Here is a 15380-nt window from a genome sequence, read left to right as displayed (position 1 = left end):
TCATTATGTAGTTACGGCCTCCAGAAGCAGCATCATTGGCATTCAGGGACGATGCTGGCAACTTGGCGGGCGACGAGCACGCGGGTACTCACAAACAATAAACACGCGCAGCGGTTTAAAGAAAGAAAACGAGCGTTTTAAGAGATCTCTGGGAAAAATTTTCATCATCACTAGGCCTTACCTCGCCATTGAGGTAGAGGAGGTCGAAGGCGTACACACACACTTGGACTTTGATCTCTGATGCATCCACATCCTGCAGGGAGACATCAACACACATGGATACATTTTAATATTTTTCCCTTTGACAAAAATATGCAAATAGACGCATCTTATTCACAAATCGCTACATCCAACCTTGGGACTTGTTACAAAGAGCTCTTTGATTTCTCTCCCCGTTCGCGTTGAAAGTTAACCACCCAGCCTTTCCGTCTTCCTCTTAACAGCGTCACACCTCCCTGTTGTGTTCGCCCTCTCTCAGCCTATTACTTCCTGCTCCTCTGCTCACTTCACTCACCTCTTCTGCTTCTCCTACTCTCACCTTTCTTGAACCTCATCCTGTTTATTCCACTCCTTGTTTACCCCTGTTGGTTTCTACTTTCCCAACTCGACCTTATTACTGGGCTTCCAGCACACCCCTGATGGAACCCAAGGAATGTTGAATTCCGGGGATAAGGCTCCACAAGCGATTTACAAATCCATTACTCTGTCTGTGAAACCATTCTTTATTAGATACTAGCTTGTTTCAAACTAGTGATGTATGAAATCAGGTTGCATCATTAAAATTTTAAAGGGTACCCCTGTGCAGTTTTTGACCACTAGTAGCACAATAAAGCAACTTTCCAGAGAAGATTTCAGGAGCATTTGTTTGCATGCAATCACAGCAATACACATTCTTAACTCCTGATTTCAAAACAATCCCAGTTTTCTGCGATGGCAGCGACGTGCCAAGAAGTGCAATGCGGCACAGACTGACTCAGATGGCTACCATTAATGAATCTGCCAGTTGTGGACCTGTGAGGTGTCGGCTTCTGAGACTACAGACTCTTCCTCAGTTGTGCATTATGGTCTCCCAGTTCTCCTTCTATTCTGGTTAGACTGTGCGAATTTGAGAAGGGAGCAGTGCCCATGGCAGCATGAAATCTTCAGTTTTTTGGCAGGCTTAAAACAAAATCACTGACCACTTTTAAAAAAATATTCTTTTTTTGGACTGTAATTGAACCCACAGAGGCTGATGCACAACAGAAACAGTTTCAGCTGTGCTACCATACTTAGAAAAGGCTGATCAGTCAGCGTTGACTTCGCTTAACTAACAACTGGGACTCAACTGATGGCTTCTGATAACAAGCCTCTGTTTGCCTATTTGGGATACTTCATTAATAGTCATCATTTATTTCAGATGTATATAACCTTTCCAAGTAAATATTCTTAAGTCATCTCAAAATAAGGTTAAAAAGTTTAAAAACCACTGTTCGAATGTGTTTATATACGTGAAAAGAAAACATCAATACCAAGTATTAAGTATGAAACACTCTTCAAATAAACTTTGCCTCCTAAGTTTATTCTCAAGCCAACTACTGTTGTTTTAGACAGATCATCATGATCATTAACATCAGTGTACCGAAAGCCTACTTGCCCACTAGGGGTGGGGGAAAAAATCGATACTGTGTAGTATTGTGATATTTTGTTTGCTAATAATGTATCGATACAGGGACAGCAGAAATCGATATTTTGTTACAAAAAAAGTTTTTGTGGACTGGAACATGCTCTGACTTCAGAGCATGTTGATCCTTTTTCTGAGCAAGAATCCTGACATTCCTTCACTGTCCAAATGTGTTTAACTTTTTTTTTTGGCAGCAATAAACATGACAGTTTACTTATTTTAATTTAAGACATGTTTTATTTTAATTAAGTTTAAAACTTTTTTATTTAATGTAAAATTATATTTTGTTTTAATTTACTTTCAAATTCTTCAGTTGCTGAAGGGGCTGCATAGTTTTCATAAATTGCATAGTTCAGAATAGCTATAATTGTACCAGATGGTTGCGTTCAGTTAAGTTGGACTAGACTGTAATACAAACCGTTCAGTTTGTCAACAATAAAACTGAAATGAGAGAAAGACTGAGTGTGAGACTTTGTTATTAGATAAAATGAATATTCATAAAGTTTACCTTTATGTACAGAATCTGAATATCGCAAAATATTTTAAAAAATTGCAATAATATCGTATCGTGCGTTAAGTATTGTGATAATATCGTATCGTGGGATGTATGGTGATTCCCACCTCTACTATGTAACCCATCAACCTACCAATTTATGTCAGTACTAAAGTACAAACTGACACTAAATCAAATCTGTGCCAAATTCCATCTGCAACTAACTTTCATCCATCTGTCACCAACATACAAGAAGCTCATGATGAAATACATACTCAGCTTCATCAACATTTCCTTCAGGTAATTATTAGTTAGATAGATAAGATAGTCAGATTAGATAATTTTGTAAAGTGTGACTTGCAGGTTCAGTTCTCCAAACTTCTGTGAGTGATCTGATAAGGACTGGATGGAAGAATTAAACAGCAACGACTAAAAAAAAACAAAAAACACCGCAATCTTTAAACCTGAAGGATTTTTCTCTCTTTAATTCTTCTTTTCACACCCTCATTACTTTCCTCTCTGCTCATTAATAATGTTTAATTAGTGCATATCGGGTTTCATCTCCTCAGCAGAAATATTTCATTTCAGGAAGCGTGCTTGTGGTATTGAAGCAGTTGAGATGTTACAGAATGCCAGAAGGGCAAAACAATCAGTATGTGCATCAAACCATCATTACAAATAATCATAGTTTCATGGTGGCAGTAACAGTATCCAAAAAAAAAAGAAAAAGGAAAAGAAAAAGTCATCAAGATAATCATTTTCAGCAATTTCCATCACCATGTTCTCTGTATTTTCCTCCTCATTTCTCTTTTCCTAATTTACAAGGGTGGCATCATGCATACAAAGAGAAAGTAAAGAGAGCAGTTTCACTCTAATGTGATTGGTGTAGTGGAAAGAGGCCGTTAGTCTGATCAAAACTGAATAAACACCTTGCTGACATTTGCAATCTCAGCCACCACCACCACCCTTCTCGATCCATTTGACTCTTCCTTCTCCTACTTATCAGTCTCCACCTCGTTCTGTCTGCTTTTTCTCCGTCCATCACCCTCAGTCTGCCGGATCATTTCACACTATTATCTCGCTCTACTCTACCTTCAAGTCTTTATCTCTGTCTTGTTTTCTCTCTTCAACCTTTTCACTCCTCCTCCTTTCTCCTCTCATTATCTCCTACTCTCTGCCTTTATGACACCACAGCCATTTTATTTCCCTTTCCTCTTCCCTATTACATCCCGCTCTGTCCATACCTTTCTCTTACGGGTGGTGAGGACCTGGAAGGGCTGGATCTGTTTCTTCTCGTGATCCCAGGCCACCGCCTCAGAGTCCAGGACACAAGATACAACAGAGTCCTTCTTCACCTGCGTGAAAAACCATGACAGAGCAACAAACAAAAATAGATAAACAAAAAGATAAAAGATTGCGCTCAAGAGTGAGATGAGAAAGATGAGAAAGATTTTTTATAGATGAAGGGGAAAAAAGCCAGACTGCATATAGGGAACATCTGCTGTAGCAAACAGAAGACGGCTGGATTTACTTCAATGAGACTTTCAATCTTCTGACAAACTCAGAGATTCAAACTCTGTTCATGTCTTTGAAAAGCGCCAAGTTGAGTCTCATACAGAGGCAATCATACCGAAGACATGTTCAGATCGTTTCAGGACCCGCAGCTGCCCCCAATTTGTTGCCAAATGCTTTGGAAGACCGCATATTAACATTTTTTATGCCCTACATTTATTGCTACTCTTGAGCAGTCATGTCTTATAACTGAAGTTTCTTCTTTTCAGACAGTTTCCAAACTGTTAAGCACATCCCCTCTTTTGGTCGGACGCCCACGTCTGGTCAAAAGCTTCACCAGAAACATTCTGCAGTTTGTTGTTTATCATTTCTGCATTAACTAAAGGCTTTGGCAGCTGATAGTTATTTCCCTGTGCAGGAAGACACTGATAGGGTTTAAGCTGCGGATAAACCGTCTAGCTCATGGGCAGATTATATTGACCATCACAGCCGAATCCCAAGATCAAACTGAGCAAACTGAGCGGCTGCTAATTAGCTGAGCCACCAAATCGTGTGTGAGGCTTTAATCCCTCACTTCCTGGTCAATTCGAGGACCTGTAGGATACCTCGAAATGTCTACATCTGTAATCTGAATCAGACTGGGAACTTATTAGCGAAGGAAATCTGAAAGGTAATCAGACTCCTAATCAAAGCTAAGCGTAACAGACACTTTAGAGGTAACAGCTTGTTTGCAAACAGTCTGAAATATCAAACACAATCAGTTCTCCTCATAAGGTTATTAGGCTAAGTAATGAATTAATTACTAATTAATGCATCTGTATTAATATTAATGTATTAATATTAATACATAATTTGAAACTTTAAGGCTCTGTGGTAGCTTGGGGAAAATTGGTTTTCCCTTATTGAAATGCAAAATAATGCAGCAAGGTGCTGTAAAATCTAATCAAACCATCTTCTCCATGCAGGCAACCTGAGTTAGTTTGAAGTTTAACTCAGTGTGCTCACCAAGTGTGTTGGCACACACAAACACACTGCCACGAAATCATAATGTCAAGATAGGCAATGTAAATGATTATCTAAGCGTTTTCTTTAATTAACTGTCTGCCACATTAATGATCAGTAATCAATTTCTGAGACAAAAACGTCACATAACCAACATGAGCCATTTTCAAAGCGCAAGAAATTCAGCATCTTAAATTATGAACCATTAACTTCACAAACCCATAAAAAGGAAAATTACTTCAAAAGAAAGAAAGGCAATGCCATCACTCAAATCTATCTCGAGTCATCCAAATAATCAAGCAAAGATGCCAAAATCTGACACTATGTCTGTTTCTTCTTGCAATTTAGGAGGTAATAATGGTGAGAAAGAAAGGTGAGAGACAGAGAAGGAGAAAAAGTCTGAAAATAATCCAAGAAATGCTGGTAAGGGGAGTGCAAAGAGAACAAGGTGAAAGAAGAGGAGCAAGGGAGGAAGGAACCAAAAAAAAAAGTTAAAGAAAATGTTTTAAAAGTAAGGGAGAAAAAATGGTGCAAAAGAAACAGTGAGAAGGGAGACAGGAATGAGAAGAAACCGAAGGCAAAAACAAAAAAGGTGAGAGAAGGCACCAGTCAAGATCGTCGACAGGCGATGAAGAGAAAGCGAGAGCAAATACGTAAGAAGTGTAGAGGGAGTGAGAGGAGAAAGGTATAAGTGGCAGAGAGGCAGACCAGAAAGGTGAAATTGCAGACAGGTAGTATCAAAGCTTAAAAAAGATGAGAGGAAGAGAGGCTGAATAAGACAAGAGTGGAGAAAGAGAGGTGGGGGAAAAAAGGAGAGCGAGCCAGGAGTAGCGAAGAATTGAACAAGTATCATCAAGACGTAATGAAGAAGAAAGGCGGGGAATGATTAGACAGGCAGACATGAAGGAAGTGGACGGAGAGAGCAATAAGGTGAGTGTGAGAGACAAAGATCCGTGTAGCTTTTAAAGTTATTAAAAAAAAGGGAGGAAAATATCAGAAAGATGAAAGTCGGTGTGAGGGAAAGTTAGAGTGCAGATGTTATGAGAGAAGATGGGATACAGAGGTTAGATTGACTGAGGTGAGATATGAGCTATCATTTGAGTCATGTTGGCAAAAAGCTACTGTCCAGCAGGATGAGGAAAGAGATTTTACTTTCCTCCCATGTGGCAGAGGTGTGCTAGTTCATGTAACCAACATGTGAACAGCTCTAAAATCTTAAAACTAAACAAGGTCAAATAACTTTAATCTTATTGTGAAAAAAATCTTATTTTAAATAACACAATTAATCCCTAAAGCTCTTTCACAGCAGTCTGCTAGCTTTTCTTTTTGGATTTTTTAGACTTTTTATAGATCTTTTTCATAGCTGACAATATAACATGTCAAAACAGGAAAACCACATAATAATATAATCTATAATCGATAACATTAACGGTGGTTTTATGCCACTTAGATGAGCTGGGTCCGGGGTATGTTACTGTACACCGACTGGAAAGGCTTCCTCGACTACTTAATGGACCAGAGCAGCCGTTAATGTTAGTTCCACCTAAGCGTTTCCTGCTTGATGAGTCAAGCTGTCTGAAGTGAAAAGGGTCTCCTAGAAAACTGACAGTAAGGAGATATAAGGGAATGAAAGAAGAGAAAGATAGGAACATCATGCAAATGCTTCTCAGCCAGCTTTCAACCATTTGAATAGGGATGAAGTTAATTAGTTGTGACTTAAACCCACAAAGACGTGAGAGTTCCCCGCCGTTGAAAAGCATTGAATGTGAAAGAGGATATCAAGAAGTTATATAAAGCAAGTTAGTGTAAATTAAGTGGTCTTAAGTGAAACATATAATACAAATATTGTTATTGTTTAACCCTTTACACCCCACAAGTTTCCTGGGTCTAAAAGTTAGAACTACCTGTCAGTAAGTATAAGCACATCGACAATTTATCAACTGTTGGCAGACGCAGCCAGTGGGGAGACCCAAACAGACGTGGAGAAGATCTGTCGAGAGCAAAGTGAAGGCAGCCCAGAACAGAGTCCGTTGGCGTGGTGTTGTTGCGGACCTATGCTCCCCCAGGAGTCAACAGGAAAATTGATTTGGCAGACGCAGCCAACAGTCGATGGGAAAGAAGTATTGTAGAGATGAGAATCGAGAACTAGGAAACTAGAGATGGCACGATACCACTTTTTTATGTCCGATACCGATAACGATATCATAAATTTGGATATCTGCCGATACCGATATAAATCCGATGTAGTATGTTTTTTAATCAATAAAACTGTTTTTTTTTTAAATATATTGCTGCATTTTGTATAAGTTCATACTCAAGTTTAAATAAACAACAACACTAAAGCTATTCTGTTATACCTGTATGTAAAAAATACACTGCATCCACTATTCTTAAAATCAAAAATTCTCAAATTCACAGATCTGGTTCATTTTCTCACTGCACAAATTATATATAAAGCAATAAATAACCTGCTTCCTGACAATATTCTAAAAATGTTTTCTAAAAGGGAACGGGGATACAATTTGAGGGGGGAATTAAATTTAAAACATCCTCGTATCCGTACAACATTAAAAAGTTTTTGCATCTCTGTGTGTGGAGTGAAACTGTGGAACAGACTAAGTAAAGATATAAAGCAATGTCCGAGCATGGCACAGTTTAAAAAGCGGTTTAAGGAGATGGTTTTTACAGGGTACAGGGACGAGGTAGAGATTTGATAGGGTGTTCTTGTCTAATATTTTCATGTGTGTGCGGGTGCACGGGTATGTTGGTATGGGTATATATATATTTGTAGGTTGTGTATCCTTTGAGGTGTTAATGGGGTTATTGAAAATGTGTATATGTGCGTATGTGTAAATACGTATGTATGGATAGATAGAAACATATATGTATATATATTAAAAAAAATAAAAAATACACATGACTTATAATGTGATTGCAAGGAGGTATTTCGGTAGTCTATAAATTACTAGATAGTGGAAAAGGGGTGGGATTAAATAAGCTCATGCTTCTTCCTGCTCCTTTTTGAACATAAAAGATATTTGTAGTTGTGGTTGCTCGTTTTCTTTTTGTTTTGCTTTGTTTATTTGTCTCTTTTAATTCTATGTTGTTGTACTTTTTTAACATGTTCAAAATAAAGATTCAATCAATCACCCAAAATATTTCATAGTTCAGCAACACTGATCAATCTAATAAACTTAAACCTACACCATCCTCCCGATTCTTGTATTTTAAAGAGTACTTAGCAGAAATATTAAGCAACCTAACTAATAGGGTTGCAAACTCCCAGCAAAAACAAAAATAGGGAACCACCCCCACCCTCCACCTCATGATGTAATCAACTTTAATTTGATGCAGGTTGGAAAAAAAATGCACAGAAATAAATTATTTTTCAAGAATAATTAAATAGATTCAACATCTTTCTTCTACAGAATTGCAGACTGCCAGATGGTATCTTCCCAAAGGAAAAAGTAGTATAGCTTACTAGGGTATATTAGACTTAATAGTTAATATATACAGTAATGGACTTCTATATATTTTACATCAGATTAAAACTTTGGGTGTAAGATTCGGATAATTTTTATTAAAAGCTAGACATTTTAAATGAGAATAAGAAAGAAAAGTATGTCTTTGTGCCCCCTTTTCCCTGTTCATGCCCTATCGGCCCCCCTGGCTAAACTTTGCTAGATCCACCCCTGCACAGTTACCAGCTGTCAGCTACGTAGAAAAGGATCCTGGTGTAGAAAGTAATATTAAATAAATTCTAACAACAGCTTATCAAGGTTAAACGTGCTGCTGTTGTTCAGCTGCTGGTTTCCTCTTTCTGGTGCAAAGTGGGCCAAAAACAAAGCAGAGAGACGGACTCGCGACAGAAAAGCCGATCAGCTGATCATTAATCAGTTTCACGTAGCAGCAAGAGAGGGAGAGAGAGAGAGAAGAGGCAGTTGCTCTATATATCGGTTGTTAAGCTTAACGCTGGAATGCTTTACAAACATTCAGAGATGAACTTACACACTTGCTTTACTTCTCTCTGGGAAAACTTCCTCAGAGATGAAATGCTGGTTTTGGTAGTGAGGCTACAAATACACACAGCCACTCTATCACGTGAGCACACTGCTCCGACATGCTACGGTTATGAGCCGAGTTACGCCGTGTAGTATGTTTTGTGAGGTGTTTTTTTTTTTTTTATATTTAATGGATCGGATTACATTTTTTATTTCTCTCCGATATCCGATCCAGTAATTTACGTCAGTATCAGACCGATACCGATACGTAATATCGGATCGGTCCATCTCTATAGGAAACTGGTTCCAATCTGTCCAGTTAATCTATGCCTCCGAACTTGCTATTTCATTTAAACCAGAATTTTACATGGTTGTCTGAAGGCTGCACAAAGCTGAGCAATGTTGTCCAACTTGTGGAAGTGGAGGTTATGCACACCAGCTTTTTACCTACACTGTGTTCAGACCAGAGACTGTGGAGGGTAAAGGCACTGTGACATTCTTAAAACCTTAACTTTAGCATCGTGGACACCGCCATGCTACATTTCTGGAGTTAGAAGCTGTATCCTGGGACCAGATGAGGACACCAGCCAGATATGCTAGCGAGCTTTTACCATGAAGTGCAGAAATGCAATGCAGAAAAACACGTCTGCTTGTTAGACCTATGGAACAAACTAATAAGGAATTTGACTCCGGAAGCACAAACTTCTTCAATATTGTGGACAACAAAGCAAGCCATACTATTAGTCAGACAAACCACTGAAAATGTTTTAAGAAGCATAAACAGCATGAACGTAATGGAGATGGTCAAACTCAGTTACTCAAATGAGCTTAATTGAAGCTGAGCAACAATTTTACTACCCCACTGTATCAACTTCAAAAATACTAATGGCTGCTGGTGCTGACCCTCAGGCTCCTGGTAAATGCATCTATGGTAGAAATGTGAAAAGCCTAAAAGTTTTTCTGAAAAGTTGCCCTCTGACCATGAAATATAGGTCGAGGTCGCTGTGATTTGGGTAGATTGAACTATTAATTTAAAAATCCAACGTCACCTCATTCTTGAGTAATCATGATAACAAACTTGGGTGTCCACACCACCCACGAGGTGGAGTGATGATGAAATTCATCTTTCTGTGGCTGGAGGGTTAAAAACCTCTTTAGGTCCAGTTTTTTCTCCTCTAGAGAAAACAAATTTGGATTCTATCAGCAAAATAATAAAGAATAAGATATTATCATTGATAAATGTTATAAATATCTTCTTATAGATAAAATGTAGAAGTGAAACTAAACTCAAGCAGCACAGATTTAGTTGGGGATGAACTCAGAGAGGCATTTAAAAACAAAACACAGCTGCACATAAAGAGCCAATCAGTTTAACACAAGACACTGATTAGATTTGGGGGGGGTGCTTATTTCCTGATGATATGTTCACAGGTTGGAACAATTAACGGCTGACTGTACTGACGTCCGGAGGGAACATGACCTCTGTGAACTATCATGAGTCATACACTGGAAAATTAGTTGCATGTTTGACCTGCAACTGCAACCTTCAGGTCTGCATCTTCACATTCTGCCCTTGAAGTCAACAAAATACGTCTAGGATCTAATTAATGACAACCTTGACACCACAAAATACCTTGCAACATGAGGAAACAAAGTGTGAACTCTACAAAAGGTCAAGTCTGACCTGCAAACTAAAATACTTAAACTGAAATTTACCAAAATTATGACATGATGTGATTCTTTTGCTTTCTTGCTACGGTGTTGTGTTGCCATTTTTTTTCCTGAATTTGTTGTGAGAAACACCACCTGTTTCCACTAACAAGCTCTAGTAATTAATAACGTCTTAATAAATTCTTGCACAGGAACCCATTAGAAATACACGTCTATTCTGAGAATTCATCTGATTCGATAATCTGCTCTAATTAGCACAGACCAGATGGGAATTTATTTTAATGTCAATGACGTTTCAATAATAGCTGTGCATCCAACAAAAGGCTTAAAAACAAAATAAATGAGAGCAGAGTGCAAACTGATGTAGATTCGTTTGGTACTTGACTGCAGTTCCTTACTACAGCAGAAAAACACACTCAGCAGGCACTGAAGCAGTGAGCACGCTCAGATAACCTCAGGCCAAGTGCCAAAGTTTCAGGTAGTGTTGCTCTTTTTCTCACTCCCCACTCAAGCAGATCCTCACTAATTTGGCAAGCCTTCCCACGGCTGAAATTTAAAAGCAAAACTGCAACAATGTGTGTTTTTGACATCTATTAGAGAGATGACAAGCTGGTTAAAATTCCCATCCTGAGTGCACAACTCAGTAGATTTAAAACAAAAAGAGAAATCTAATGGCCAGCAGCAGCTCTCGATGAGTGCAGGGAGAGTAAGGACAGGAAAGAACAAATAAACTGAACAGGGGTTTCCAACTGTGACAAATCTAAGGCAGAAAAGAGAAGTATGCACATGGAAACGAGACAGATGAAAGATAGGCGAGAAGAAGAACCAAAGTGACGAGGCAGTGAGCAGGATAAATGCGTTCAGCTGTTATCCGCTACGCTGTAAAAGGCCTCATTTGACAATCACACTCTCCTCTCTCCCAAAGGGCTGAGCTGCGGTGTCGAAGTGTTTTACCTTGGGAATGCGGGAGATGATATCTGGGTATTTGCTGGTGTTGTCTTCCTGGTTGCGGCTGAATATTCGAACCTCGCCACTCTCCAAAATGTGAATCTGTAGAGGAAAACAAAAAAGTCACAATAACAGCATGATTTATGTGTTGGTTAAAACATGTAAAATTACAACAACAACAAAAAGAGACTTGATGTTGCATTCAGATACAGATGGATCGACTTGTAAAGAATTCATGGACCTCAAGGAGGAAGAACAACAGCTATTGTTATTAACAACTAACCACAGGAGATGCATGTGTAGGTGGAATTCGTTACCGGCTCTTATTATGCCAAGATAACAGTATAATAGTTGAAGTGTCAGATAGGACAAACGTATTCGGGCAAATATAAAATCATAACTTATGTTGTTCAACAGGATATTAAAAGGAAAACATTTAGTCTACACATTAAGTGCCTGCTACATTTATCCTTCTTTATGCAGAAGATAGATTTAAAATCTCTTGTGCAAAAGTGTTCTGACTGGCACAGGCAGCTCACTAAATACACAAAGATAGACACGATAACATTCACAGTCAGCTTTTACCGATTCCAAATCATTTAAAATTACCTTCAATTCATTTAGTAAGACCAGCTCACCAAGCCTTAGTTGATATTACTTAAAATTCAAATGCTCCTTTTGCCCAATTAAGTGGGAGCTTTGGGGACAGAATGAAGAAATAAGTCCTGGGAATGAAGAGAGCAACTACCCACACAGCAAGATTATGAAATCATGCAAGCATTATCAATACATACATGCACACAGGATGGATTCCTGACCAATTAGCACCAGTTTTCTGTCGATCTATTCCGGTAATCGGCTCAGTCTTCCAGACTAATGACTATCTTTATGCAAATATGTATTCTGAAGGAACATACAGCTGACAACATTTATGGTCACTCAGAGGAGAAGGTTTTTCCTACCTAGTGTAGGGGTGATCATTAAACTGAGGCCTCAACAATTAGTCTCCCAATTATTTTCTAGATTAATGGATTAACTGTCAGGTCACCGAAATGACCAAATGAGCAAGTAAATGGCAGAAAATCACAAGACAGCTACGCTGACACATAATGTTTTTCAGCAGTCAATCTCATGCAACAGGATAAACACCTTAGCTTAATCAATACAGCTGTCTACATATGCAACATAATGGCTTGTGTTTTACTTTTACTATTGCGTTGTGCTTCATATACAAAACTACGGTAATTGTCTATTAGGCTCTTAATTCTTCCAATACACGGGTTATCTGCAGGTCACTGCATAATGTGCATAAACACATCTTATGTGGAAAAAGTTAGCAGCTGCTCCTCTGCTAATGCAAGACAGTCTAGTTTGATTCAAGTGTCACGTAAAACAAAGAAAAAAAGATGATGCAGAGGAAATATATTAAGTTGTAGCTTTATATTTATATTTTACTGATTCAGTTCAAAATATTCTTCATTTATTTTATCCTTTGTTTAGGTGCAGCCGCTCAGTTAATCCAGCGTATGAAACAAGATGTTTTAGCTCGTCTCCCTTTAAGCCAGCTTTCTTCTGGGGCTCCTGTACTCTCAGCTATAGCTGTGTGCCTGATATGAGATATAGGGAGATCCGCTAACATCAAACAAACAGAGTCAAAAGTAGACTAAACTGTTTGAGATAGAGCATTTAGAAGAATCTGAAGCCTGAGCTTTAGGCTCACAGGGATTACTTGTGCATACACTGAGCTCATTATTTGAAAATATGTCCATGTTTAACATGGAAATCTAACAGTGTAACAGTATGCATATTTCAGAAAATAAGGAAAAGCCTAATAGTTCCCCTTTAAGAAACTAATGCTACATTCCATTTGAAGTACAAAGTCATAAATTCTGACTTCCCAGTCAGACCTTTTAGCTGGAACGCTGGGTAAAGTTGGCCTTGAGGTGGCAGTAGCGTGCATAAACATGGAGTAAAACTGTAGAACATTTCATCTGTACTAGTACCGCTTTGTATTTGTGACTAAATAAGCCATACACAGAGTACAGACCAGGCTGTATCCATGAGTATACTGCTGCTGTGTTGTTAAACACGCCAAATAAAGATAAATAAAAAGCCTTTGTGTTGTACTACTGGGCGACTGCTGAATGCCTCTAACATCCTAGGGAGCAAAACACCGCCTGTTTTTCCGACTGGTACCAAGGGAAATGAACCACAGTGGGTTTACCATTTCAGCTGGAAAATTTGTTCTGGTAATAAACGTATTTTCACTGCATTTGCCAATCGGCAAACTGAGTTAGTCCAGTGACAGACAAGATCTTAACGCAGGTGAGAGACAAAAACTGTTGCTCCTTATATCTTGAAGTTTCCCATTCTGTGTCGAGTGCAATGACGACAAATAAGCCATTGTTACACACACACACACACACACACACTGTTGGGTCAGCTCATCGTCAGGCTGATCTCTCACACTCTCTCTGTATAAATGTTCCCTTTGGGTTTTCTGTCTTGTGTGCAGGTGTAGTCTGTTCTCTTTTCAAGTGTATGTGGGGCCATGTGTGGCTTAACTCACATGCTTCCAAGTTATCCACACAACAGTCACTTTTTCTATACGGTCATTTAGCTTTTCTAGTAGAAACATCTATTGCATGTCTGTTCACACTGACATTATGAGCTTTAGATAAATTTAGGGATTCAAAATGATATTTCACAAACTAATTGAAACTTTCGCTCATTAATACTCAGAGATATGAACATTAGCACAACAACTGTCCACTTTTTTGCCCTTGTGACGTCTCTTCTATTCAGCTCATTTCTTTTCTAACCATTACATGTGTTTAACCCCCATTTTTCAAATTAACTACCTAGAATATCTGCGGATTTTGTCTATTTTTTAACCTGCAGACAGGGACATCTAATTATTTTGCTCATTTACAGTTTTTTTTTTCTTCAGCTGTCATACAGAGCAATGCTGACTTTCTGTTGGCTGCAATATCTGACCACACAATCATTTGCATACACACAAACACACTCACACACACACAGAAGGTTGAGTAGTGAATCGTGAGTCCCCCTGCTGGCCGTTTAAGGTAAAGTCCACTGCAGTGAGGCCAGAGAGAAGAGGAGGACGTCATACGGCTTGCTCGCCGACTCGCTCCCTCTTCGCATCCAATTCCTCTGTTTCTGTTTCTCCCTCTTGCTCTCCTCATCTTTCTTCTTCTCAATTCAACTCAGTTCAAAGGCACTTTATTGGCATGACTGTCCAAAATTAACAATACAGCTGGAGGGGTTTACATTACAATCTCTCTTGCTGCGTTTCTGTACGTCTCCCTCGAAATTTCCACATACCCTCTTTTCTCTCCTGTTGTGGTTTGGACTCCCTTTTTCTCTGATCTCTCTTGTCTTCTCTGTCTCTACCTTCTTGCCTCATGTCTCTTCATCTCCCCCCTTCCACCACCTCCACCCCCTCCTCCCCTCTAGCCCACAGTGGCAGAAGTAGCTCAGTCTACCCACAGGCCCAAGGTATAAGCAGCACTACTATTTATCTTAAAAGAATAGGCACAGGCACACGTATACACACTGTCAAGTGAACAGGCAGTGAGAGTCACAGAACAGCAATACTTCATACTCAAAAGAACACAGCCAAAAGCTATATGCATGCAAAATTCAGCAGGCATATGTCTGGTGCCAAATGCAAGAAAAACAAACAGTTGCACTCTGTCACTTTGCACAAACACAGACCTGTGCACGCTCCCCGTCGTATTTGTACTCGCAGGTGAACGCTGCCTCGTCAAACTTCTTCATCACTTCGCCAACACCCTTAGTTGGGTGAGCCAACATGGGTCTCAGTGGTACACCTGGAAGAAAAAGGGTGAATAGTGGGAGAACTGGAGTAAGTAAACGGCTAAAAAACGGCTAAAAACAACCAGACGAAGAATGGCAAATTAAGTTTCCATTCATTTGCCATTCTTTCTGGTTCCTATGCAGAGAAAGACTAACGCTAGGAGGGCTACTGCTAACAGAGCTTCAGGTTCCAAGAATCTCGTATCCTTTTGCAACAAAAAATTTAAATAAAACAAACCAAGAAAATGTGAAA

General features: G+C 39.1%; 1 protein-coding gene across 1 annotated transcript in view; it reads right to left on the bottom strand.

The window, feature by feature from the left end:
- The window catches only part of lig1 (ligase I, DNA, ATP-dependent), a 65016-nt gene that overhangs the window by 23540 nt on the left and 26096 nt on the right, over positions 1 to 15380 (bottom strand). The window contains exons 17-20 of the mRNA XM_006792380.3: positions 15026 to 15141; positions 11294 to 11389; positions 3398 to 3508; positions 182 to 253 (exon numbers count right to left, since the gene is read on the bottom strand). Of these exons, the coding sequence (XP_006792443.2) occupies positions 182 to 253; positions 3398 to 3508; positions 11294 to 11389; positions 15026 to 15141 (395 nt within the window). The remainder of the gene's footprint in view (positions 1 to 181; positions 254 to 3397; positions 3509 to 11293; positions 11390 to 15025; positions 15142 to 15380) is intronic.

Source organism: Neolamprologus brichardi, chromosome 18 (genome assembly GCF_056152115.1).
Source record: "Neolamprologus brichardi isolate AB-2024 chromosome 18, ASM5615211v1, whole genome shotgun sequence".
Taxonomy (NCBI): Eukaryota; Metazoa; Chordata; class Actinopteri; order Cichliformes; family Cichlidae; genus Neolamprologus; species Neolamprologus brichardi.
The sequence above is the reverse complement of the archived record's forward strand: the minus strand, read 5'-3'. Positions and strand labels throughout refer to the sequence as shown.